This window comes from Carcharodon carcharias, chromosome 2, assembly GCF_017639515.1.
Source record: "Carcharodon carcharias isolate sCarCar2 chromosome 2, sCarCar2.pri, whole genome shotgun sequence".
Taxonomy (NCBI): domain Eukaryota; kingdom Metazoa; phylum Chordata; class Chondrichthyes; order Lamniformes; family Lamnidae; genus Carcharodon; species Carcharodon carcharias.
In genome coordinates this window covers 234,217,281-234,242,281 of record NC_054468.1, presented here as the reverse complement: position 1 = coordinate 234,242,281, position 25,001 = coordinate 234,217,281, and the positions used below count along the sequence as shown (strand labels likewise).

The window sequence follows — 25,001 nt, the reverse complement described above, 5'->3', positions numbered from 1 at the left end:
CCAACTTTAACTTTAACACCTATGTGTTCTATTGTACTATTGTCGTTGACATCTTTTGATGATCTGCTTCTATCACTGCTTGTTTGTCCCTACAACCACACCACCCCCCCTCCACCTCTCTGTCTCTCTATCTCTCCGCCCCCCACACACACACCTTAAACCAGCTTATATTTCAGCTCTTTCTTGGACTCGAACTCAAGTTCTGTCGAAGGGTCATGAGGACTCAAAACATCAACTCTTTCTTCTCCGCCGATGCTGCCAGACCTGCTGAGTTTTTCCAGGTAATTCTGTTTTTGTTTTTTATTATTTAGCAAATGTTGTCCAATCACTGAATCACATCTAATGTTGGACATTGTGTTTTGTGGTTTGCAAGCATGAGCTGGTTGGGTAGGGTCTGTACCTTGCCCATTGAGAACAGCAGCTGGGGCATTGTCTTTGGTACGATCCGCCAGTCTTTGGGACATACGTCCTACATCCTAGCCTCACGCTGACACTGGGATTCACATACCACAGTCATCATTTGTGCAATAGGCACAACGTCTTTTTGGCTTGATGGCAGCATTGTGTTACTGGTGAATACCACTATGTTGCTACCACATAGTAACAGCGTGAAACAGCTAGCTTCATCTGTTATTCAAATTTTTGGGGTACCTTGTCCTTGCAGGGTAATCTGAGGTAGGCTGGGCATTTTTCAGTGCTGAAAATGACGGCCTTAGGCCCGTCCATGAGTTTGTGTGATACACAGAGTGAAATGACCTGATCAGGGTACCCATTATTCCACAGGATGCCTTTGATGCCCCTATTTCAGCATCAAGCTTGCATGGTGAACAAATGGCTCGGGCCCTATTTACAAGTTTGCCAATGAGACCAATCTTATAGCGCGTGGAACTATAAGAATCCCAACACATATATTGACCAGTGAAGGAACCCACCCCCCTGACCCCGGCAGTTTTCTCAACTAGTACATCAAGGAAGAGGAGTTCATTTAACTGAAACAAAAACAGAATTACCTGGAAAAACTCAGCAGGTCTGGCAGCATCGGCGGGGAAGAAAAGAGTTGACGTTTCGAGTCCTCATGACCCTTCGACAGAACTTGAGTTCAAGTCCAAGAAAGAGTCCACTCTTTCTTGGACTCGAACTCAAGTTCTGTCGAAGGGTCATGAGGACTCAAAACATCAACTCTTTTCTTCTCCGCCTATGCTGCCAGACCTGCTGAGTTTTTCCAGGTAATTCTGTTTTTGTTTTGGATTTCCAGCATCCGCAGTTTTTTTGTTTTTATCTCTGTGTTCATTTAACTGCTCCATTTCAAAGGTGAATTTCAAACAATGCTTGGCAGTTAACTGTTAGTCACCATCACTGGTGCATTCTCCATGAAAATGCATCTACCAGTCAGCATCCACTTGCCAACCCTTCAGCATTATCTTCACATGCATTTTAAATGTTGTTTTCTTTCCCCTTATATTGGTGTTCTTGCAAAGTGCCCTGATGAGTGCAAGGTGAAAAACTTTGACGTCTCTTTTTTCAGCAACAATCAAGTTCTGTATTGCCAAATGAATATACATAGGAAAGTAAGTTGTGAAGAGGACATAAGGAGGCTACAGAGTGACATAGATAGGTTAAGCGAGAGGGCAAAGATCTGGCAAATGGAGTATAATGTGGGAAAATGTGAAATTGTCCATTTTGGCAGGAAGAATAAAAGAGAAACTTATTATCTAAATGGTGAGAGATTACAGAGCTCTGAGATTCAGAGGGATCTGGGTGTCCTGGTGCATGAATCACAAAAGGTTAGTATGCAGGTACAGCATTGGGAAAGCTAATAGAATGTTATCGTTTATTGTGAGGGGAATTGATTATAAAAGTAGGGAGGTTATGCTTCAGTTGTACAGGGCACTGGTGAGACCAGAACTGGAGTATTGTGTACAGTACTGGTTCCTTATTTAAAGAAAGATGTAAATGTCTTAGAAGCAGTTCAGAGGAGGTTTACTTTGCTAATTGCAGGAATGGGTGGGTTGTCTTATGAGGAAAGGTTGGACAGGTTAGGCTTGTATCCACTGGAGTTTGGAAACATAAAAGGCGACTTGTTTGAAACCTTTAAGATCCTAAGGGGTCTTGACAGGGTGGATATGGAGAGGATGTTTCCTCTTGTGGGAGAATCTAGAACTAGGGGTCATTTTTTAAAAATAAGGAGTCGCCCAGTTAAGACAGAGATGAGGAGAAAATTTTTTCTCTCAGAGTGTTGTGAATCTTTGGAACTCTCTTCCTCAAAAAGCTGTGGAAGAAGAGTCTTTGAATATTTTTAAGGCAGAGCTAGATAGATTCTCGATAAACAAGGGGGTGAAAGGTTATTGGGGGTAGGCTGGAAGTTACAATCAGATCAACCATGATATTATGAATGGCGGAGCAGACTTGATGGGCAAGCAGCCTACTCTTGCTCCTAGTTCACATGTTTGTATGTAGGTTATCCACTTTGGTAGGAAAAACAGGAATACAGCGTATTTCTTAAATGGTGAGAGCCTGGGAAGTGTTGAATTTCAAAGAGACTTGGGTGTCCTTGTTCATGAGTCACTGAAAGCTAACATGCAGGTACAGCAAGCAAACATGAAGGCAAATGGTATGTTGGCCTTTAGAACAAGAGGATTTGAGTATAGGAATATAGTTGCCTTACTGCACTTATATAAAGCCTTGGTGAGACCTGGAATATTTTGTACAGTTTTGGTCTCCTTACCTAAGGAAAGATTTGCTTGCCATAGAGGGAGGGCAATGTATGTTCATCAAACTAATTCCTTGGCTGGAGGGATTGTCCTATGCAGAAAGATTAAATTGACCGGACCTTTATTCTCTGGAGTTTAGAAGAATGAGAGGTGATCTCATTCAAACATACAAAATTCTTACAGGGCTCTGACAGGATAGTGTAGGAAGGATGTTTCCACTAGCTTGGGGGCGGGGGGGGGGGTGGTGGGGTGGGTGTCTAGAACCAGGGGAAGCTGTTTCAGAATAAGAGGCAGACCATTTGGGACTGAGGTGAGGAGGAATTTCTTCACTCAGAGGGTGGTGAATCTTTGGAAATCCCTATCCCAGAGGGGTGTGGAGGCTCAGTCATTGAGTATGTTCAAGACTGAAATCGACAGATTTCTACATATTAAAATCATCAAGGGATATGGGGATAGTGCAGGAAAATAGATGAAGTAGATCAGCCATCATCTTATTGAATTGCCTACTTCTGCTCCTATTTCTTATGGTCTTATAACTGGGTCTCTGGGCACCTGGGGAAACACTCATCTCCTGGACCTGGGGGCAGTGAGAATTGGTGATATTTTTGTCAAAGTGTCTAATTATGTTTTTATCTCTCGTTCTCTGCTTTCAGTGCCTATTATGATTGGCAACGGGGAATCACCTTTGTGCTGATGTTCATGTTTGTTGTGACAGTCTTTTACCAAGGACGACAGGTAACCCTACTAAACTCATGACAGCTCTCAGCATTCACTGTGTCTGTGGGCCACTGGGTTGTTGAGGGGGGCGGTGGGGGTGCTGTGACTGCTCTTCCCAGGGAGCACATTTCCTGCAGGTCTTAGAAACCCGGACATCCAGTAATGCTGCCAGTGTTCACACTTACGAGAGGGAAGGGGGGCTGTAGTATCATGGAGTATATTGAAGGCTGAGGTAGATTTTTAGCTTCTCAAGGGATCGGGGATATGGGGAGATGGTGGGAAAGTGGAGATAGAAGATCAGCCATGAATATATTGAAAAGTGAGCAGGCTCAGGGAGCTGAATGATCTGCTCTTGCTCTTATTTCTTAAGTTATTATATTGTGATCAATATTTCCTGAATGTTCCCCCATTAAAACATGATCCACTTGCCCCACTTCATTCTCCAGAACTAGATCCAGCGTTGCTTCCATCTTTGTTGGGCTGGAAACATACTGATCAAGAAAGTTCTCTTGTAGACACGTCGGGAACTCCTGCTGCTCATCTCCCAGTTTAGGGTATTGAAATCTTCCATTACCCCCACTCCAAAGCTTTTGCAGCTGGTAACTTTCTAGCTTCCAGTTTTGTTCTTATGAAGCTCTTTCTCCTCTGTGGCCTACAGATCGAGGCAACTGCTCGACTGGACTTTCTGTGGAGACTGCTGGCCAGAAAGGAAATGGATGAGATGGCAGAATTACGGAAACACAACGAGGCTCTGCTGAACAACATGCTGCCAAGTCACATCGCACGGCATTTCCTCGACAAAGACCCGGAAGATGATGTATGACAATGGCCCCAGTGTAAACTCAGCAGCAAGTATTAGTCAAACCTCAAAACCCTTGATAAACACAGCTCACTCCCACACTCCTAGGGTAGGTAGGGCATGGATTTAGATCCCTCTACACTGTCCACATCAAACACTCCCAGGACAGGTACAGCACGGGGTTAGATACAGAGTAAAGCTCCCTCTACACTGTCCACATCAAACACTCCCAGGGCAGGTACAGCACGGGGTTAGATACAGAGTAAAGCTCCCTCTACACTGTCCACATCAAACACTCCCAGGACAGGTACAGCACGGGGTTAGATACAGAGTAAAGCTCCCTCTACACTGTCCCATCAAACACTCCCAGGACAGGTACAGCACGGGGTTAGATACAGAGTAAAGCTCCCTCTACACTGTCCCCATCAAACACTCCCTGGGCAGGTACAGCGCGGAGTTAGATACAGAGTAAAGCTCCCTCTACACTGTCCCCATCAAACACTCCCTGGGCAGGTACAGCACGGGGTTAGATACAGAGTAAAGCTCCCTCTACACTGTCCCCATCAAACACTCCCAGGACAGGTACAGCATGGGGTTAGATACAGAGTAAAGCTCCCTCTACACTGTCCCCATCAAACACTCCCTGGGCAGGTACAGCACGGAGTTAGATACTAGGAAGTTCTGAGGAACAAAGAGACCTTGGCGTGTGTGTCCATAGGTCTCTGAAAGTGGAGGGGCATGTTAGTGGGGTGGTGAAAAAAGCATATGGGACACTTGCCTTTATCAATCGAGGCACAGATTACAAAAGTAGGGAGGTCATGTTGGAGTTGTATAGAACCTTGGTGAGGCCACAGCTGGAGTACTGTGTGCTGTTCTGGTCGCCACATTATAGGAAGGATGTGATTGCACTGGAGGGGGTGCAGAGGAGATTCACCAGGATGTTGCCTGGGATGAAACATTTAAGTTATGAAGAGAGGCTGGATAGATTTGGGTTGTTTTTGTTGGAGCAGAGAAGACTGAGGGGCGACCTGATCGAGGTGTACAAGATTATGAGGGGTATGGACAGGGTGGATAGGGAGCAGCTGTTCCCGTTAGTTGAAGGGTCAGTCACAAGTGGGCATAAGTTCAAGGTGAGGGGCAGGAGGTTTAGGGGGGATGTGAGGAAAAACGTTTTTACCCAGAGGGTGGTGAGGGTCTGGAATGTGCTGCTTGGGAGGGTGGTGGAGGCGGGGTGCCTCACATCCTTTAAAAAGTACCGGGATGAGCACTTGGCACGTCATAACATTCAAGGCTATGGGCCAAGTGCTGGTAAATGGGATTAGGTAGGTAGGTCAGGTGTTTCTCATGTGTCGGTGCAGACTCGATGGGCCGAAGGGCCTCTTCTGCACTGTGATTCTGTGATTCTGGTATATGTCCAATCCCCGTTTGAAAGCTACTGTGAATTTTCTTCCAGCACACATTCAGGCAACATATTCCAGAGCATAATAAGTCATTGTGTCAAAGATATTTCTTCATCTCACCCTTGATTGTTTTGCAATTACCTCAGGTTATTGACCCTTCTGCAGCAGGAAACAGTTTCTCCTCATTAAATGTATAAAAACTGTTCAAAAGTTTTGAAAATCTCAACTAATCTCTCTTCGAAGGAGAACAATCCTCGTTTGTCTAGTCTCTTGACATTACTCTCATCCCTCATCCTTGGATCCATTCTAATAGATCTCCTCTGCACCCTCTCCAAGGCTTTACCATCCTTCCTAAAGTCTGATACCCAGAATTGAACACAGGAACCCAGCTGTGGCCTAACTGCTGTTGCATAAGAGTTTTGCAAAACTTCCTTGCTTCTGTACTCTGATGATAAAGATAAGGATCTCATTTTATTGCAGTGTTACAGAATGAGTACCTTCCATCTGACTTCACTAAAGAAGAGGATGCTGTCACTATAACAATAAAAAAAAGATTAACTAGAGAAATTGGATATGATAAGACTAGATAGGGCTGAATTTTATGTGGGGGGCCTACTACTCCTGTGTGTACTCCTGGGCATACCCTTGGAAGAATGTTGTAGGATTTGTGTACATACACTCCCAGGTCTCTTTGTAAGTGAATCACTTCTAAACCTTTCTGTGTTACATTTAATCTCCCATGTGTCTGCCAATTTCATCGATCAATCCATATCCTCCTTAAGTCTGGAAAAACTCAGCAGGTCTGGCAGCATCGGCGGAGAAGAAAAGAGTTGACGTTTCGAGTCCTCATGACCCTTCGACAGAACTTGCGTTCAAGTCCAAGAAAGAGTTGAAATATAAGCTGGTTTAAGGTGTGTGTGTGGGGGGCGGAGAGATAGAGAGACAAAGAGGTGGAGGGGGGTGGTGTGGTTGTAGGGACAAACAAGCAGTGATAGAAGCAGATCATCAAAAGATGTCAACGACAATAGTACAATAGAACACATAGGTGTTAAAATTAAAGTTGGTGATATTATCTAAACGAATGTGCTAATTAAGAATGGATGGTAGGGCACTCAAGGTATAGCTCTAGTGGGGGGTTTTTTTTATATAATGGAAATAGGTGGGAAAAGGAAAATCTTTATAATTTATTGGAAAAAAAGGGAAGGGGGAAACAGAAAGGGGGTGGGGATGGGGGAGGGAGCTTACGACCTAAAGTTGTTGAATTCAATATTCAGTCCAGAAGGCTGTAAAGTCCCTAGTCGGAAGATGAGGTGTTGTTCCTCCAGTTTGCGTTGGGCTTCACTGGAACAATGCAGCAAGCCAAGGACAGACATGTGGGCAAGAGAGCAGGGTGGAGTGTTGAAATGGCAAGCGACAGGGAGGTTTGGGTCATTCTTGCGGACAGACCGCAGGTGTTCTGCAAAGCGGTCGCCCAGTTTACGTTTGGTCTCTCCAATGTAGAGGAGACCACATTGGGAGCAACGAATGCAGTACACTAAGTTGGGGGAAATGCAAGTGAAATGCTGCTTCACTTGAAAGGAGTGTTTGGGTCCTTGGACGGTGAGGAGAGAGGAAGTGAAGGGGCAGGTGTTGCATCTTTTGCGTGGGCATGGGGTGGTGCCAAAGGAGGGGGTTGAGGAGTAGGGGGTGATGGAGGAGTGGACCAGGGTGTCCCGGAGGGAGCGATCCCTACGGAATGCCGATAAGGGGGGTGAAGGGAAGATGTGTTTGGTGGTGGCATCATGCTGGAGTTGGCGGAAATGGCGGAGAATGATCCTTTGAATGCGGAGGCTGGTGGGGTGATAAGTGAGGACAAGGGGGACCCTATCATGTTTCTGGGAGGGAGGAGAAGGCGTGAGGGCGGATGCGCGGGAGATGGGCCGGACACGGTTGAGGGCCCTGTCAACGACCGTGGGTGGAAAACCTCGGTTAAGGAAGAAGGAGGACATGTCAGAGGAACTGTTTTTGAATGTAACATCATCGGAACAGATGCGACGGAGGCGAAGGAACTGAGAGAATGGGATGGAGTCCTTACAGGAAGCGGGGTGTGAGGAGCTGTAGTCGAGATAGCTGTGGGAGTCGGTGGGTTTGTAATGGATATTGGTGGACAGTCTATCACCAGAGATTGAGACAGAGAGGTCAAGGAAGGGAAGGGAAGTGTCAGAGATGGACCACGTGAAAATGATGGAGGGGTGGAGATTGGAAGCAAAATTAATAAATTTTTCCAAGTCCTGACGAGAGCATGAAGCGGCACCGAAGTAATCATCGATGTACCAGAGAAAGAGTTGTGGAAGGGGGCCGGAGTAGGACTGCAACAAGGAATGTTCCACATACCCCATAAAGAGACAGGCATAGCTGGGGCCCATGCGGGTACCCATAGCCACACCTTTTATTTGGAGGAAGTGAGAGGAGTTGAAGGAGAAATTGTTCAGTGTGAGAACAAGTTCAGCCAGACGGAGGAGAGTAGTGGTGGATGGGGATTGTTCGGGCCTCTGTTCGAGGAAGAAGCTAAGGGCCCTCAGACTATCCTGGTGGGGGATGGAGGTGTAGAGGGATTGGATGTCCATGGTGAAGAGGAAGCGGTTGGGGCCAGGGAACTGGAAATTGTTGATGTGACGTAAGGTGTCAGAGGAATCACGGATGTAGGTGGGAAGGGACTGGACAAGGGGAGAGAGAAGGGAGTCAAGATAACGAGAAATGAGTTCTGTGGGGCAGGAACAAGCTGAGACGATCGGTCTACCGGGGCAGTTCTGTTTGTGGATTTTGGGTAGGAGATAGAAGCGGGCCGTCCGAGGTTGGGAGACTATCAGGTTGGAAGCTGTGGGAGGGAGATCCCCAGAGGAGATGAGGTCAGTGACAGTCCTGGAAACAATGGCTTGATGTTCAGTGGTGGGGTCATGGTCCAGGGAGAGGTAGGAGGAAGTGTCTGCTCAGCCTCCGCGAGGTAGAGGTCAGTGCGCCAGACAACAACAGCACCACTCTTGTCAGCGGGTTTGATGACAATGTCACTGCCGTCTTCGTCTCCGGGCTCACTTCTTTGGGCAGGAGTCCTCTCCCAGTTCAACGGATCCTTTTACCCATCTCCAATATTCTCCCTCCACCTGGACCCCTCCCTCTGGATTCTTACCTTCTCTTGATCTTTTCATTGAGAACTGTCGGCGCGACATTAGTCGTCTCAATTTCTCTGCTCCTCTCACCCATTCTAACCTGTCTCTCTCTGAACTTACTGCACTCCATTCTCTCAGGTCCAACCCTGACATTGTCATCAAACCCGCTGACAAGGGTGGTGCTGTTGTTGTCTGGCGCACTGACCTCTACCTCGCGGAGGCTGAGCGTCAACTCGCAGACACTTCCTCCTACCTCTCCCTGGACCATGACCCCACCACTGAACATCAAGCCACTGTTTCCAGGACTGTCACTGACCTCATCTCCTCTGGGGATCTCCCTCCCACAGCTTCCAACCTGATAGTCTCCCAACCTCGGACGGCCCGCTTCTATCTCCTACCCAAAATCCACAAACAGAACTGCCCTGGTAGACCGATCGTCTCAGCTTGTTCCTGCCCCACAGAACTCATTTCTCGTTATCTTGACTCCCTTCTCTCTCCCCTTGTCCAGTCCCTTCCCACCTACATCCGTGATTCCTCTGACACCTTACGTCACATCAACAATTTCCAGTTCCCTGGCCCCAACCGCTTCCTCTTCACCATGGACGTCCAATCCCTCTACACCTCCATCCCCCACCAGGATGGTCTGAGGGCCCTTAGCTTCTTCCTCGAACAGAGGCCCGAACAATCCCCATCCACCACTACTCTCCTCCGTCTGGCTGAACTTGTTCTCACACTGAACAATTTCTCCTTCAACTCCTCTCACTTCCTCCAAATAAAAGGTGTGGCTATGGGTACCCGCATGGGCCCCAGCTATGCCTGTCTCTTTATGGGGTATGTGGAACATTCCTTGTTGCAGTCCTACTCCGGCCCCCTTCCACAACTCTTTCTCCGGTACATCGATGATTACTTCGGTGCCGCTTCATGCTCTCGTCAGGACTTGGAAAAATTTATTAATTTTGCTTCCAATTTCCACCCCTCCATCATTTTCACGTGGTCCATCTCTGACACTTCCCTTCCCTTCCCTTCCTTGACCTCTCTGTCTCAATCTCTGGTGATAGACGGTCCACCAATATCCATTACAAACCCACCGACTCCCACAGCTATCTCGACTACAGCTCCTCACACCCCGCTTCCTGTAAGGACTCCATCCCATTCTCTCAGTTCCTTCGCCTCCGTCGCATCTGTTCCGATGATGCTACATTCAAAAACAGTTCCTCTGACATGTCCTCCTTCTTCCTTAACCGAGGTTTTCCACCCACGGTCGTTGACAGGGCCCTCAACCGTGTCCGGCCTATCTCCCGCGCATCCGCCCTCACGCCTTCTCCTCCCTCCCAGAAACATGATAGGGTCCCCCTTGTCCTCACTTATCACCCCACCAGCCTCCGCATTCAAAGGATCATCCTCCGCCATTTCCGCCAACTCCAGCATGATGCCACCACCAAACACATCTTCCCTTCACCCCCCTTATCGGCATTCCGTAGGGATCGCTCCCTCCGGGACACCCTGGTCCACTCCTCCATCACCCCCTACTCCTCAACCCCCTCCTATGGCACCACCCCATGCCCACGCAAATGATGCAACACCTGCCCCTTCACTTCCTCTCTCCTCACCGTCCAAGGACCCAAACACTCCTTTCAAGTGAAGCAGCATTTCACTTGCATTTCCCCCAACTTAGTCTACTGCATTCGTTGCTCCCAATGCGGTCTCCTCTACATTGGAGAGACCAAACGTAAACTGGGCGACCGCTTTGCAGAACACCTGCGGTCTGTCCGCAAGAATGACCCAAGCCTCCCTGTCGCTTGCCATTTCAACACTCCACCCTGCTCTCTTGCCCACATGTCTGTCCTTGGCTTGCTGCATTGTTCCAGTGAAGCCCAACGCAAACTGGAGGAACAACACCTCATCTTCCGACTAGGGACTTTACAGCCTTCTGGACTGAATATTGAATTCAACAACTTTAGGTCGTAAGCTCCCTCCCCCATCCCCACCCCCTTTCTGTTTCCCCCTTCCCTTTTTTTCCAATAAATTATAAAGATTTTCCTTTTCCCACCTATTTCCATTATATAAAAAAAACCCCCACTAGAGCTATACCTTGAGTGCCCTACCATCCATTCTTAATTAGCACATTCGTTTAGATAATATCACCAACTTTAATTTTAACATCTATGTGTTCTATTGTACTATTGTCGTTGACATCTTTTGATGATCTGCTTCTATCACTGCTTGTTTGTCCCTACAACCACACCACCCCCCCCTCCACCTGTTTGTCTCTCTATCTCTCCGCCCCCCACACACACACCTTAAACCAGCTTATATTTCAACTCTTTCTTGGACTTGAACGCAAGTTCTGTCGAAGGGTCATGAGGACTCGAAACATCAACTCTTTTCTTCTCCGCCGATGCTGCCAGACCTGCTGAGTTTTTCCAGGTAATTCTGTTTTTGTTTTGGATTTCCAGCATCCGCAGTTTTTTTGTTTTTATCCTCCTTAAGTCTGTTACTATTTGCCTCATTGTTAACTACATTTCCAAGCTTCATCTCATCTGCAAACTTTGAAATGATCCCCAGTGTATCCAAGTCCAGGTCATTAATGTATGTCAAAAAGGACAGTTGTCCTAATTCTGACCCCTGGGGACACCACTGTATACATCCCTCCAGTCTGAAAAACAACCATTCACCACTGCTTTCTATACTTTAGCCAATTTTATAACCTCACAGTCACTGCTGCTTCAATCACATGGGCTCCCACTTTGACAAGTCTATTCTGAGGCTCATTGTAAATGCCTTGTTAAGGTCCATAAGCACATCATTAACTCTACCACCCTCATTAACCCTCTCGATTATTTAAGAACTCAACCAAGTTGTTCAGACACCAGTTACTTTTAATAAATAATTGGTCATCCCTTATTTTTCCAATTAATTTTGTCTCTGATTATTGTCTCCAAAAGTTTCCACACCACTGCCATAAAGTTTACTTGGCTGTAATGATTGGGTTTATCCCGCTCCCCTTTTTGAACAAAGATGCAACTATTTTTTGATGAATTCATGGGATGTGGGCCTCAGTGGCTGGGCCAGCATCTATTGCCCATCCCTAGTTGCCCTTTAGAAAGTGGTGGTGAGCTGCCTTCTTGAACCGCTGCAGTCCATGTGGTGTAGGTACACCCACAGTGCTGTTAGGGAGGGAGATCCAGGATTTTGACCCAGCGACAGTGAAGGAATAGTGATATATTTACAAGTCAGGATGGTGAGTGACTTGGAGGGGAACTTCCAGGTGGTGGTGTTCCCATCTGTCTGCTGCCCTTGTCCTTCTAGATGGTCCTGGATGTGGCTTTGTAGATGCTGTCTAAGGAGCCTTGGTGAGTCTCTGCTGTGCACCTTGTACATGGTACACACTGCTGTTACTATGCGTTGGTGGTGGAGGGAGTGAATGTTTGCAGATAGGGTGCCAATCCAGCGGGCTGCTTCGTCCTGGATGGTGACGAGCTCCTTGAATATTGTTGGAGCTGCACTCATCCAGGCAAGTGGCGAGTGTTCCATCACACCTGATTTGAGCCTTGTGGATGGTGGACAGGCTTTGGGGAGTCAGGAGGTGAGCTACTCACCACAGGATACCTAGTCTCTGACCTGCTCTTGTAGCCACAGTATTTATATGGCTAGTCCAGTTCAGTTTCTAGCCAATGGTAACCCCCAGGATGTTGATAGTGGGAGATTCAGCGATGGTAATGCTGTTGAAGTCAAGGAGTGATTGTTAGATTCTCTCTTATTAAAGATTGTCATTGTCTGGCACTTGTGTGGCATGAATGTTACTTGTCAGCCCAAGCCTGGATATTGTCCAGATCTTGCTGCATTTGGACATGGACTGCTTCAGTATCTGAGGAGTCATGAATGGTGCTGAACATTGTACAATCATCAGCGAACATCCCCACTTCTGACCTTATGATGGAAGGAAGGTCAGTGATGAAGCAGCTGAAGATGGTTGGGCCGAGGACACGGCCCTGAGGAACTCCTGCAGTGATATCTTGGAATTGAGATGACTGACCTCCAACAACCACAACCATCTTCCTTTGTGCTAGGTATGACTCCAACCAGCGGAGAGTTTTCCCCCTGATTCCCATTGACTCCAGTTTTGCTCGGGCTCCTTGATGCCGCACTCAGTCAAATGCTGCCTTTATATCAAAGGCAGTCACTCTCACCTCACCTCGGGAGTTCAGCTCTTTAGTCCAAGTTTGAACCAAGGCTATAGTGAGGTCAGAAGCTGAGTGGCTCTGACGGAACCCAAACTGGGCGTCAGTGAGCAGGTTACTGCTAAGCAAGTGCTGCTTGATGTAATCCTTCAGTCCTCTGGCATCTCCCCAATGTCTAAGGAAGATTGTGGCTTGAGCTTTTTTTACTCAATAACTAAGCAACCCATGTTTTTATAAAATGACTGGTCTAATTTGTGCATTGTTCATTTTTGAAGTAACTATGGACTAAATTTTATGGTACATTTTTGGTAGGGAGGGGTCACGTAAAATATGACTGGTGGCTGGCCCATCGCCTTCCCACCCACCCCGACCCATTCCCCATAAAACATTAGGTGGACAGGCAGCGGAATCAGCAGCCTACCTGCCACTGTTTGAAAACTAATTAACAGTCAATTGAACTTGTTAACAAGCCAACTGACCTAAATATTAAGCTACCTACACCATAATATGGATGGCATGGGCAGTTGTGCCTTAACTGCTGATAGCTCCAGCGCTGCATTGGCCACTGTCGAACTCTCTCTGTGGTGGTGTTCACTTTGCAATAATGTGTTTTGCAGCTTCTTTGTACTTTTAAGGTACAGCCTGCCTTTAAGAGGAGCCAGCTGGCTGTACCATGTGGTCTGCAAATAATGTTGCTGGATTGTTCCACTGACGAATGCTGCAGGCAGCTTAGAGATGGAGGCAGCAGCGTAGGAGCTGCTTTGGCCAACATTCCAATCATGCAAATGTGGTGGGTACACCAAGTTTACTTGTTGCTTATCTCAATCTGCATGAATGTGGGCAGGTCACGAATTGTGAAATAACCTGCCTAAAAAGTGGGGCTATTTATTTCTAGCCCTTTATCTTTCTAAAAGACTTTCAATGACCCTGTCTCACTCTGTTCTAATCCTGTACCTCTCTCTAAACTAATCTTGTCTACCATCCCCACCTCTTGCTGTTTGGTCTCATTTATATTAACCTGCTGACCACCGATGACACTTCCAGTTCCCACTGCCAACTGACATTGGAAGTCCCTCTCATCAGCTTCTATACTCCTCCCTTTCTGCACCAGCTGTCATTAACCCTTGCCTCAAAACACCCAGCCTTCACCTTTCTGTCTTTGCAAACTACCACCCTATCTCCAGCTCCCCACTTCTATATTACATTCATATACATGCTGTCTTCTCCAGATCAAGGCACACATCTCTCCTTTGTCCATTCAAATGCATCCAATCAGGTCTCTGCCTCTCCTGCAATGCCAAAATATCTTGAACCAACATCATAAATGGCATTTCCCATGTCTCCAGCTCTGTGCTTGACCCCCTCCTCATTGCCTTTGACCAGTTTATATCCATTGATAAGTTCATCTCATCCTCCTTTTGTAACATCTGATACTGTTGAGGCTGATAAACCATTGAAACTTAGCACGACATGGACTGGTTTCAATCCTGTATCTGCTGTGTATATAATCAGGTAGTCTTGAACTATTGGCTTCATTGCTGACCTTCACACTATCACCTTGAGAGATTCCTAAAGACCATTTCCTCATCTACATGTTGTCCGTTATTAACATTATTCCCAGACATTTGGCCAGCATCCAGTAATACAATGGTGAATCCATTGTTTTCTTCCCCACCCAGTTGCAGCTCTCTGCCCCATCTAGCTTCATCTCCCTCCTCACCCTGTTCCACCTCTCTCCACTCTTCCACTCTCTGCCCAACAACCAGGTTTGACTGTAAATGCCATGCCATTATCGGAAACAACTACTTCTGGTGGTCTGTGAATGGCAAAACTCTGACATAGTTTCTCAATTGTAGCAGCAGATGTTGATGACTTCACCTCACATACGTCCAACTGTTTTGAATGGGCATCGCCAATAAGCAGAAATTGTTCCGAGGAAAGGTCCAACGTAGTCAATGTGTAACTGCACCCAGGGTCTGCCTGGCCGCACCCATGGGTGTAATGGAGCTGTCACTGGCAACGTTTGCAGTTGATGACATTGCACACAGCACTTTACTAAACTCTCTATTTCACCATCCATCCCAGGCCACCATAGATAGCTGCGTGCTATGGTCTTCATTTGGGAAATTCCTGGAAGGGCACTGTATAGTTCAATTAAAAGTGGCTACCTTCCCTTTGGAGGAACTGTCACTCATGCTCCCCACAATAAGATGCCATCCTGGCTGGTTATCTCATGCCTTCTGTTGAAGTACGGGTTTCATTTCATCAGATACGGGCTCCTGTGACCAACCATGTAGCACTTGTTCTTGTACCTGAGACAGGACTGAGTCCCAACGTGTCCAGCCACTGATCTGTTGTACCTGAGACAGGACTGAGTCCCAACGTGTCCAGCCACTGATCTGTTGTACCTGAGACAGGACTGGGTCCCAACGTGTCCAGCCACTGATCTGTTGTACCTGAGACAGGACTGAGTCCCAACGTGTCCAGCCACTGATCTGTTGTACCTGAGACAGGACTGAGTCCCAACGTGTCCAGCCACTGATCTATTGAGCACAGACCGGCGAGGAATCTAAGAAATTTAACATTAAAACAAATCCCTGGTGAACTGGGACATGCTCATAATTTTCGTGTAAAGACAAATGATTAGGGCATTGGTCTTTGCGATTTGATTGCCAGGCCTATGTATGAAAGTGTATTTGTATGCTGCCAGAATTAAAGCCCATCGTTGTATTCTTGCTGAGGCTGTGGGTGGTATAGCCTTGTCCTCACCAAACAATCCGAGCAATGGTTTGTGATCTGAAATGATTGTAAAATGTGTACATACTGTTAAAATTTCTTGACACCAAAGATGTGGACAGGCTTTCTTTTTCTATCTGCGAGTATCCCTTTTCCGCTGTGGGGAGCGTTCTTGATAGGTAACCTATTGGCTGTTGTCCATCTGATGAGAGAGCACAGCGCGCACTCTGTCGGGGGATGCATCACATGTCAGCACCAATTCTTTCATCTGGTCACAATGCACTAACAGATTGGACGAGTGCAACAATTGTTTCATCTTTATGAAAGCTTCTTTCTGGGGCGCATCCCAAGACCAAGGTTGGTTCTTTTTGAGTAGAGAATGCAGGGGGCCAGCACTGGAGACAAATTAGGGAAGAGCCGCCCATAATAGTTGATCATTCCTTGGAATGATTTGAGCACTGAGGTGCTCAATGGCACAGGTGCCTCTCTTATGGCTCTCAACCGAGTGGAGGCCCTGCAAATCTACCCAGTGACCTGAATAGATTACCTCTCTCACTTGGAATGTGCACTTTTCTTCTTTCTAGCATAGACTTTAATCTTGGCCTTCTTCTTGACTTTACTATTGGCCAGACGTCTCTCAGATGCCAGCTCAACTTGTCTGAGCTCAGTCACTGAGTCTCCCAATATTTCATTATCCGTCTGCTTCTTGGAAAATTCTGTGACTTTTGCTTCCAAAGCCTCTTTGTCTTCATTTAGCTGCTTCTCCAGCTCTTCCACCTCTTTTTTGTATTTGTTTGCTGCCTTCTTGAAAATTGAGCTTGTTGTGTCTTCTCTGCCAACTGATTCTTCAGTTTGTTCAGAGCAGTGCTGAATCATTCTGTTTCTCCCATACTTTTCCAGAGGTACAAACTTTGACCTGAGGGAATCTTGTCGTGTGTGAAGGTCTTTCAACAGGTTTTCTTTTTCCCTGCGGAGGTTGCTCACCTCGTCTCGAACTCTGTCATCAAGCAGGGTCTCTTCCAGTTTCCCCTGCTGTTCTTCCAGGGTTTGGTTTAAGACAGCCTGCATTTCTTCAGGCTGTTGTGTCCTTACACACTCCTTTTTCAAAATGGGAATGCTTCTAGCTTCCTTTTAGAATCTCAGAGGCCAATCAAGGTTGATTTCCCTTAGCCAATTTCACTCTAGAAGGCTTTGTCCTCTGTCTCTCAATACTAATGCTCATAGCTTTGTTGATTGGCTTCCATAATGGATAGTTACTCTGCTTATGCCTTTTACTTGAATGTCTTCACCCGTATATGTTTTTAGCTTGGCAGCTGTTTCTTGTAAACTTAACTAATGTTCACCATTATTCAAATATCTGAAGATGTGTTCCTCAATTACTGTAGTGGGAGCTCCCGTGTTTGCTTCCATTCTAACAGGTTTGCCATTTACTTTCACTGTGACAAATATTGGTCCTGTCTTTCCAACTTTCAGATTAAACAACGAGTAAATGTCTGAGTTTGTTGGTTCAGGCTCTTTGTAGATTTCACTGGGCTTCTTGCTTTATTTACAAGCCTGCTTGAATCTTTCCTTGCACTGCCTCATCATATTTCCATTTCTGTGACATTAGTAGCATTCGATTTTTTAAAAATTCTAATGGCTAAAAGACTGATTGTCCCACCTCTATTAAAATTATTCTTCAGTTTCGCTGCTGTTATTTTTCTTTATTCTCCGGCTAGCAGGGGTTGTTTCCCACTTCTCGGCAAAGTCTCGCTCTGTCGCGCCTCTTTTGGCTGAGGTTTCCCACCCGATGTGGAGGACGGTGCCATTTTGCACACTCTGTATGGCTTTTGAATCTCTTACTGGGCTTTTCATGGCCAGCGCTATCTCTAGCACCTTCTTGAAATCTAGATTCACTTCAGACAATAATCTTTTCTGAATAGAGTCTGCTTTCACACCACACACTAAACAATCTCTGAGCATGTCATACCGAACTCACAATCTTCTGTTAACTGCTTCAACTTTGCCATGTAGCACGCAATTGTCTCACCCGGTGTTCTATTTTGCAAGTTAAACCTGAACCTCTGCATTGTGACTGAGAGCTTTGATTGAAAATGACCCTTCACAAGGTCCACCAATTCATCCAAATTTTTTGAATCTGGGGCACTGGGTGCCATCAAACTTTGACTCAGACTGTAGATTTTGCTCCCAGAATTACTCAAGGGGACTGCTCGCCTCTTCTCTTCCCCCATAATCTTGTTCACTCGAAAAAAGAACATGATGCGTTCTATGTATTGAGATCAATCGTCTATGGCTGGTTCAAAAGGATAAATTCCCCAAAATTGTGGCATTTTGAGAGAGGATAACTTCTTCAATTCTAATGGAGCTTGCTACTTACAATCACTGGGCGAGGTACAGCGCTGATTTCTTTTTAACTTAACTTCTTCTGTTTTATCCTTGTCGCCAGTTTGTTGTAGGGTGGCCGAGTTGTAGGGTTGATCAGCAGACAGTTCTTGAGTGGAAACTTAAAATTTATTTACAATATAAGCAGCAACTACATGTGTGCTTTTGACACCAACTCTATCTCCGCACTGACTGCTCCTATTGGTTACTACAGATCATGTGATCTTGCCTAACGAGTATAACTCTTAAAGGTACATTACACACTAAATAAAATCATGATCACTACACTTGCTCTTTTAAAAACAATTTGTAATTATCCAGCACCTTAACATAGCAAAACATCCTAAAGTACCTAATATATCAATAAAAACAGTTTTGACACTAAGCCACATAAGAAAATATTAGGTCAGATGACTAAAAGCTTGGTTAAAGAGGTAGGTTTTAAGGAGTGCCTTAAAGGAGGAGAGTGAGGTGGAGCGGTTTGGGGTGGAAATTCGAGGGTTTGGGGCCCAGGCTGCTGCAGGCACGGCCACTGTGAGATGCTCAATCAGGGATGCTCAGGAGGTTGGAATTAGAGGGAAGCAGATATCTCAGAGGGCTGTGGGGCTGGAGGAGATTGAAGAGATAGGCAGGGATTGGAAAACAAGGCTGAGGATTTTAAAATTAAGGCATTGCCAAACCAGGAGCAAGTCTAGGCCAGACAGCACAGGGATGATGGATGAATAGGACTCGATACATTTTAGGACAAGGGTAGCAGAGTTTTGGATGATCTCAAATTTATGGAGGCTGGAAATTGGGAGGCCTGCCAGGAGTAATCATGTCTCGAGATAACAGAGGCATGTAAGAGGTTTGAGCTGCAGATGATTTGAGACAGGGATGGACTTGGGCTGCTGTTACAGAGGTTATCTTGCCGATAGTGCTGATTTGGGTTGGGAAGCACAGCTGGGATCAAAATCAGCGTTGATTTTGCAAACAGTCAGGTTCGGCCTGAGACAATTGCCATGGTTGTCGGGATGGTCATGGAAAGGAGTCTGCGGCTGGAATCAAGACTTTGGGTTGGATTTTCATGTCGGGCGATTTCCTGACATCGTGTTTCTGTTTCTGGTCTGAAGCAGCACACGCATGTTATTTCCCCCCCCCGGGTTGTGGAGTCAGGGTCGCTGCTTCTGGAAGCAGGCCTGAGGTGAGAAAGGGGGTTGGTAGTGGCAAGGCTGGCAGCTGAGAAGGTTTGCCTTCATTTGCTGAATCACGGCCCAATTCTATTCATGAATGTTAGACCCCCTAAGCCATACCCCTCACTCCAGCACTTACCTCCATGCACCCCCTTGCGCCCTCCATGTCCTTCATGCATTCTATATAGTGCCTTGCCCCCCACCCCCCCATATCACCTTGTACTTCCCATGTCGTCTCCATGGTCACAATATTCACTCCATACCTCCCATGCATCTACCATACCCACTCACTCAGTATCCACTCTGGACAGAACCCCTGAGCCTTACAATAAAACTGGGAAGTCTTTGAAATATTTGTGAAACCATGAAAATAAACAATCATCCATTCATTCAATAAAACCTCCACTTATGAGCTCATAAAACTGTCATTTAAACACACAGCCATTCAAACTCCACTTGAAAAAAACTTACTCTTCTTAAGTGCTCAGATATTTATCAAAATAAACAAAAAGCCATTCAAAAACAACCTCAAAGAAACATAATCTTATTAAATGATCATAATAATTGATCACAAAAGTCCACATTCCCCTTGACAGGTGAGGTGAGAGTGACTGTCCTTGGCATCGAGGCAGCATTTGATTGAGTGCAGCATCAAGGAGCCCGAGCAAAACTGGAGTCAATGGGAATCAGGGGGAAAACTCTCTGCTGGTTGGAGTCATACCTAGCACAAAGGAAGATGGTTGTGGTTGTTGGAGGTCAGTCATCTCAATTCCAAGACTTCATTGCAGGAGTTCCTCAGTGTAGTGTCCTAAGCCCAACCATCTTCAGCTGCTTCATCAATGACCTTCCTTCCATTTGGTCAGAAGTGGGAATGTTCCCTGATGATTGCACAATATTCAGCACCATTCGTGACTCCTCAGATACTGAAGCAGTTCAAGTCCAAATGCAAAAAGATCTGGACAATATCCAGGCTTGGGCTGACAAGTGACAAGTAACATTTTCACCACACAAATGCCAGACAATGACCATCTCCAAAAAGAGAGAATCTAAACATCTCCCCTTGACATTCAATGGCATTACCGTTGTTGAATCCCCCACCACCAGTGTCCTGGGGTTACCATTGACCAGAAACTGGACTATCTATATAACTACTGTGGCTATAAGAGCAGATCAGAGGCTAGTAATTCTGTAGAGTTTAACTCATCTCCTAACTCCCCAAAACCTGTCCGGAGTGTGGTGGCATAATCTCCACTTGCCTGGATGAGAGCAACTCCAACAACACTCAAGAAGCTTGACACCACCCAGGACAAAGCAAGCCCGCTTGATTGGCACCCCAACCACAAATATTCACTCCCTCTATCAGTGACGCACAGTGGTAGCAGTGTGTACCATCTACAAGATGCATTGCAGGCACCCTTACCAAGCCTCCTTAGGCAGCACCTTCCAAACCCATTACCTCTACCATCTGGAAAGAAAAGGGCAGTTGCTAGATGGGAACATCACCACCTGGAAGTTCCCCTCCAAGCCACTCCCTTTCTGATTTGGAAATATATTGTTGTCCCTTCAGTGTCGCAGGGTCAAAATCCTGGAATTCCCTTCCTAACAGCATTGCAGGTATACCTATACCACAGGGATTACAGCGGTTCAAGATGGAAACTCTCCACCACTTTCTCAAGGGCAATTAGGGATGGGCAATAAATGCTGGCCTAGCCAGCAAAGTCCATAGCCTGTATATGCATTTTTAGAAAGCTGTGCATATAACCTCTGCTGAGCTAATTCCATTAGTGGGGTTTGAAACTCAGCCAACCATTCATAATAAGATTTCATTGCACAGCTGTATAAAAAACCCTCCAGAGCCGAATACAATAGTGCCTTGACTGAATAGGCGGCTCATCTGTTTCAAAGGCTCAATAGATTTACCTTCAATCAAAGAAATCAGGCAAATGTTCAGTTTTTTCAAAGGCTCAGAAGATATCTAGGCTTTAAATAAATGTAAAAATCGAACCACAGCTCCAGTCAACACAATAATAGCTGATTCTTAATATTGTTGAATGCATAAGAGCCCTTTAGCCTCTAGAGAAAATATTCTACTACATCTGAACACTGACACAACGCTGGTCGATTAAATAGTCACTTACCTTTTAAGTTCTTTGCTCTTTGCTCTGTTACCAATCACTGCATTAAAAATGTACTTAACTTATCTTACAGCATCCAACTACTTTTGAAGTTGGCAACACCTTTTAAACTTACCTGTCATAAGATTTCCAACGCCACAAGTTTCACAAACTGACTGACCTGATGTGATTTAGACAGGCTTCAGGAAACTGCCTGTTTCGCTGAAGTTCTCAAACTCAGGGAAATGCAAAATTGAGGCAGGCATTTAAAGGGCTGAACCTGAAATCATTTTGAATGTGCAAAGTCACAACCCACCAACTTTCTCCCACTGGTCAAAATCATGGAATCAGCGAGGAAATTTAAATCTATGTTCCCTTTGTCTCCAGTTTTGGCCACCTGATGCAGTTATGCTCAGCACTGGACAGTAAAATCCAGCCCAATAGCTTCAATCCTCCCAGTATTACCAATATTTAAGTCTCTTTATCTCCATAGTGAACCTGTTATGTATTCATACTAACCCCACTCTGAGTTAATACTGACCCCATTGTGTGTTAGTACTAACTCTGCTGTGTGTTAATGCTAACCCTGCTGTGGAGTTAGTACTAATCCTACATGAGTTAATACTAACACTCCTCTGTTAATCCTAACCCTGCTGTTAATATTAACCCCGCTGTGAGTTAATACTAATCCTGCTGTGAATTAATATTAATACTCTTGTGTGTTAATCCTAACCCTGCTGTGAGTTAATCCTAACCCTCTGTGCGTTAATCCTAATCCTGCTGTGACTTAATACTAACCCCACTGTAAATTAATGCTATCCCTGCTGTGAGTTGATACTAACCCTCCTATGTGTTAATCCTATCCTTGCTGTGTTAATACTAACCCTATTGTCTGTTAATCCTAACCCCACTGTGTGTTAATGCTACCTGCACTATGAGTTAATGTGATCCCCTCTGCATGTTAATGCTTGCCCCCCTGTGTGCTAAATCTAATCCCACTGTGTGCTAATACTAACCTGCTGTATGTTAATCCAAACCCCTCTATGTGTTAATGCTAACCTCGCTGTTTGTTAATGCAACCCCCGCTGTGAATTAATGATAGCCCCACTCTGTGTGAATACTAACCCTGCTGTGTGTTAATGCTAACCCTGCTGTGAGTTAATGCTAACCCCCCTGCGTATTAATCCTCACCCCACTGTGAGTTAATACTAACCCCACGGTGAGTTAATGCTAACCACACTGTGCGTTAATACTAATCCCGCTGTGAGTTAATACTAATCCACTGTGAGTCAATGCTAACCCCACTGTAGTTAATGCTAACCTCACTGTGAGTTAATGCTAACCCTGCTGTGTTTCAATGAATACATGACTATTCTGACGATGTTGATTATTTTGATCTGATAACAAATTTGACGTGATTTTCCTGCTCGTTTTGCTGTTTCCAGGAGCTGTACTGTGAAACACATGATCATGTCGGAGTGCTGTTTGCTTCAATACCAGAATTTGCTGCTTTTTACTCGCATGCTGAGGGAAATCAACAGGGAATTAAGTGTCTGCAGCTGCTTAATGAGATCATTGCTGACTTTGATGATGTAGGTACCCTAGCTTGAACTCTTGATAATCTTTTAAATGAAAACCAAATCAACAAAATTGGGATAAATCAGGCACAGCCCCTAATTCAGGTCAGCTGTAAAACCAAGAACAAAGTTTAAAGGAAACTTACAAACTTTAAATCAAAATGTGATTAAAGGGGTCAACAAAACACCCCAGTCCCCGCGGTGCCCACCGAGCACGGAAGGCCTCGAGAGTGCCAGCAGACACCGCGTGCTCCTTCTCCAGGGACATCCGGCAGCGAACGTAGCCGCGGAAGAGGGACAAACAATCGGGCGGGACTCCCCCGTCGATCGCCCGCTGCCTGGACCTGTTAATGGCCAACTTGGCCAGGCCCAGGAGCAGGTTCACGAGGAGGTCCTCCTCCTTCCCGACCCCCTTCCGCACCGGGTGCCCATAGATCAGGAGCGTGGGGCTGAAGTGCAAACAAAACATCAATAAAAGGTTTTTCAAATAACTAAAAAGGGAGTGCAGCCTACAACACCCTATGTATACATGGTCCACGGACTCCACAAGACCGCAAAAAGGGCATGTGTCCTGAGAGTCCGTGAACCTATGCATCCTCTTATTATAAGGGACTGCTGCATGCAACACCCTCCAACCCAGGTCCCCGATAGAAAGGGGGAGGACACCTCCGTAGAGGGCCTCCCATCGAGGGCCTCCGCCGCCGGACGGCAACAAGGCACGCCAGGGCGTGTCCGGTCGACGGACAAGGGCGAGAAAATGGAAGGTGTGCAGCAGCAGTCCATACAAAAAGCCCCTCTTTGCTGTGCCAAAAGGCACAGAGGGCATGTCCCCGAGGCGGCTCATATTGCGGGGCACCAGCACCCGAGGGAGGGTTCGGGGCTTGGGGCCAATGTGGAATTCCGTCCGAACAGGGGAACGCTCAGACGGAAGACCACCGCGCACCTGGGCCACCTCAAGACCCAAAATAACGTCGGGTCCGAGCACGACCGTTCTCAGGTCTTGGATGGCATCGGCTGCGACCTGGACACTCACAGACGCGCGTCGCGCCAACTCCTGCGGGAGCATCCAGCCCAGTCCTCCGCCACCCAGCACGTCCCCGATCCTGGTCACCCCTGCGGCCACAGCCCTCCTCTCCGCCAACCACTGAAAAGGACGGAGGGGCGGATTCCTGAGCAGCGGCTCTCTGACGATAGCCGCTACTCCTGACGGGGGAGAGCTGCGTCGCGAGGCGACCACTTTCCAGACTTTGATCAGGTCCTGGTAAAAGACGGGCAACGCCTGCAAGGAGCCACCGAGGCCCAGCTGTTCTATAAACAGGAGCTGCACGTCATAATTCAGGCCGTGCACCTGACGGAAGAAATACGTCATCAGGGCACACCATCTAGGAGGAAGCTCAACGTAGAGGTATCGCTGCAGGGTCTGAAGGCGGAAAGTCGCCACCTGTGTGCATAGGCACACTAGCGCCTGACCACCCTCCCTAAGCGGGAGACTCAGAACCTCGGCAGCAACCCAGTGCAATCTTTTGTCCCAGAAGAAGTCGACTAACAATCTCTGGATTCTTGTGACAAAGTCCGGGGGAGGGGTCAAAGTGACCAGCCGATACCACAACATGGCGGCGATCAGCTGGTTTATGACCAGAACTCGACCCCGGTAAGATAGCACTCGGAGCAGTCCTGTCCAGCGCCGCAGGCGAGCGGTGACTTTCGTCTCCAGTTCCTGCCAGTTTGCCGGCCAGGATTCCTCAGCGGGGCAGAGATGGACACCCAGGTAGAGGAGGCTGGTCCTGCTCCAGGTGAAAGGCCTGAGCTCCTCGGGTAGGGGATCCATCTGCCACTGACCGACCAGGAGTCCAGAACACTTACCCCAGTTGATCCTGGCAGAAGAAGCGGCAGAGTAGACCTCCTGGCACTCGCGCATCCTCCGCAGGTCAGCCGGGTCACTAAACATAAGGAGCACGTCATCGGCGTAAGCCGAAAGGACCACCCCGATGCCCGGCCCGCGCAGAACCAATCCCGACAACCTCCTCCGCAAGAGGCGCAGGAAAGGCTCCACGCAAATAGAATAC

The 25,001-nt window shown here is 46.7% G+C and overlaps 1 protein-coding gene across 1 annotated transcript in view; it reads left to right on the top strand.

The window, feature by feature from the left end:
- The window catches only part of LOC121288982 (adenylate cyclase type 8-like), a 217,233-nt gene that overhangs the window by 167,027 nt on the left and 25,205 nt on the right, over positions 1–25,001 (top strand). Inside the window, exons 13-15 of the mRNA XM_041207846.1 lie at positions 3,365–3,446; positions 4,087–4,245; positions 22,804–22,950. Coding sequence (XP_041063780.1) covers positions 3,365–3,446; positions 4,087–4,245; positions 22,804–22,950 — 388 coding nt within the window. The remainder of the gene's footprint in view (positions 1–3,364; positions 3,447–4,086; positions 4,246–22,803; positions 22,951–25,001) is intronic.